This window comes from Myotis brandtii, unplaced genomic scaffold, assembly GCF_000412655.1.
Source record: "Myotis brandtii unplaced genomic scaffold, ASM41265v1 scaffold601, whole genome shotgun sequence".
Classification (NCBI taxonomy): domain Eukaryota; kingdom Metazoa; phylum Chordata; class Mammalia; order Chiroptera; family Vespertilionidae; genus Myotis; species Myotis brandtii.
Window position 1 is genome coordinate 819,537 of NW_005370276.1, and position 809 is coordinate 820,345.

Below are 809 nucleotides of genomic sequence, written 5' to 3' on the forward strand. Positions count from 1 at the left end.
AGGGGGCCTGCGGGCAGGGGCCGCCCGGGGCCGGGGGAGGCTCAGAGGGGAGGGCGGACGAGAGAGGGGTGTGAACAGGCTGCGGGGAGGAGAGAATCGGGGGGACTGAGAATCGGGGGAACTGGCTCAACTCGAGCCCCCTCGCCCCACCACCCACCAAGTCAGCCTCAAAGACGTGTCTCCCTTTGTGGTGTCTCCCTGTCCCTCTAAGACAGTGGTTCTCAACCTTCTGGCCCTTTCAATACAGTTCCTCATGCTGTGACCCAACCATAGAAATATTTTCGTTGCTGCTTCATCACTGTCATGTTGCTACTGTGATGAATCGTCATGTCAATATCTGATCTGCAGGATGGTCTTAGGCGACCCCTGTGAAAGGGTCGTTTGACCGCCAAAGGGGTCGCGACCCACAGGTTGAGAACCGCTGCTCTAAGAGCAGAACCCTCCTCTTGGCCAGATCCCGCATAATCCCTCCCCTTTTGGCATCTCCTCAAGGCTCCCCACCCCCGCACCCCCAGGCTCTGACCCCACAGGAACCCCAGCAAGTCCTACTCAAGAAAGCAAGCGCTAAGCCACGCCTCCAGCCAGTCCCAGTCCCCGCCCTTCTCTTAGGCCACGCCCCCAACCCAGCTTTTCCCTCGCGGACTCCCCAGGTCCAACTCACTCCGGGCTCCTCGTCCTCTGAATCCCGGGTCCAGATTGGAGGTCGGCATGGGAAGTGGGAGTGAGCGGCCCGGGGCGGCCACGCTCTCTGGAAAGCCGAGCCCCTTGCGGCGATTCTAAGCCGGGCCCCTCGTCCCCCGTGTTCACCT

The 809-nt window shown here is 61.6% G+C and overlaps 1 protein-coding gene across 1 annotated transcript in view; it reads right to left on the reverse strand.

Moving 5' to 3' along the window:
- PLEKHA4 (pleckstrin homology domain containing, family A (phosphoinositide binding specific) member 4) overlaps positions 1 to 809 on the reverse strand; it is a gene marked incomplete at its 3' end in the record, with an annotated part of 32,389 nt that overhangs the window by 23,807 nt on the left and 7,773 nt on the right. The window contains exons 8-9 of the mRNA XM_014550425.1: positions 662 to 807; positions 8 to 79 (exon numbers count right to left, since the gene is read on the reverse strand). Of these exons, the coding sequence (XP_014405911.1) occupies positions 8 to 79; positions 662 to 807 (218 nt within the window). The remainder of the gene's footprint in view (positions 1 to 7; positions 80 to 661; positions 808 to 809) is intronic.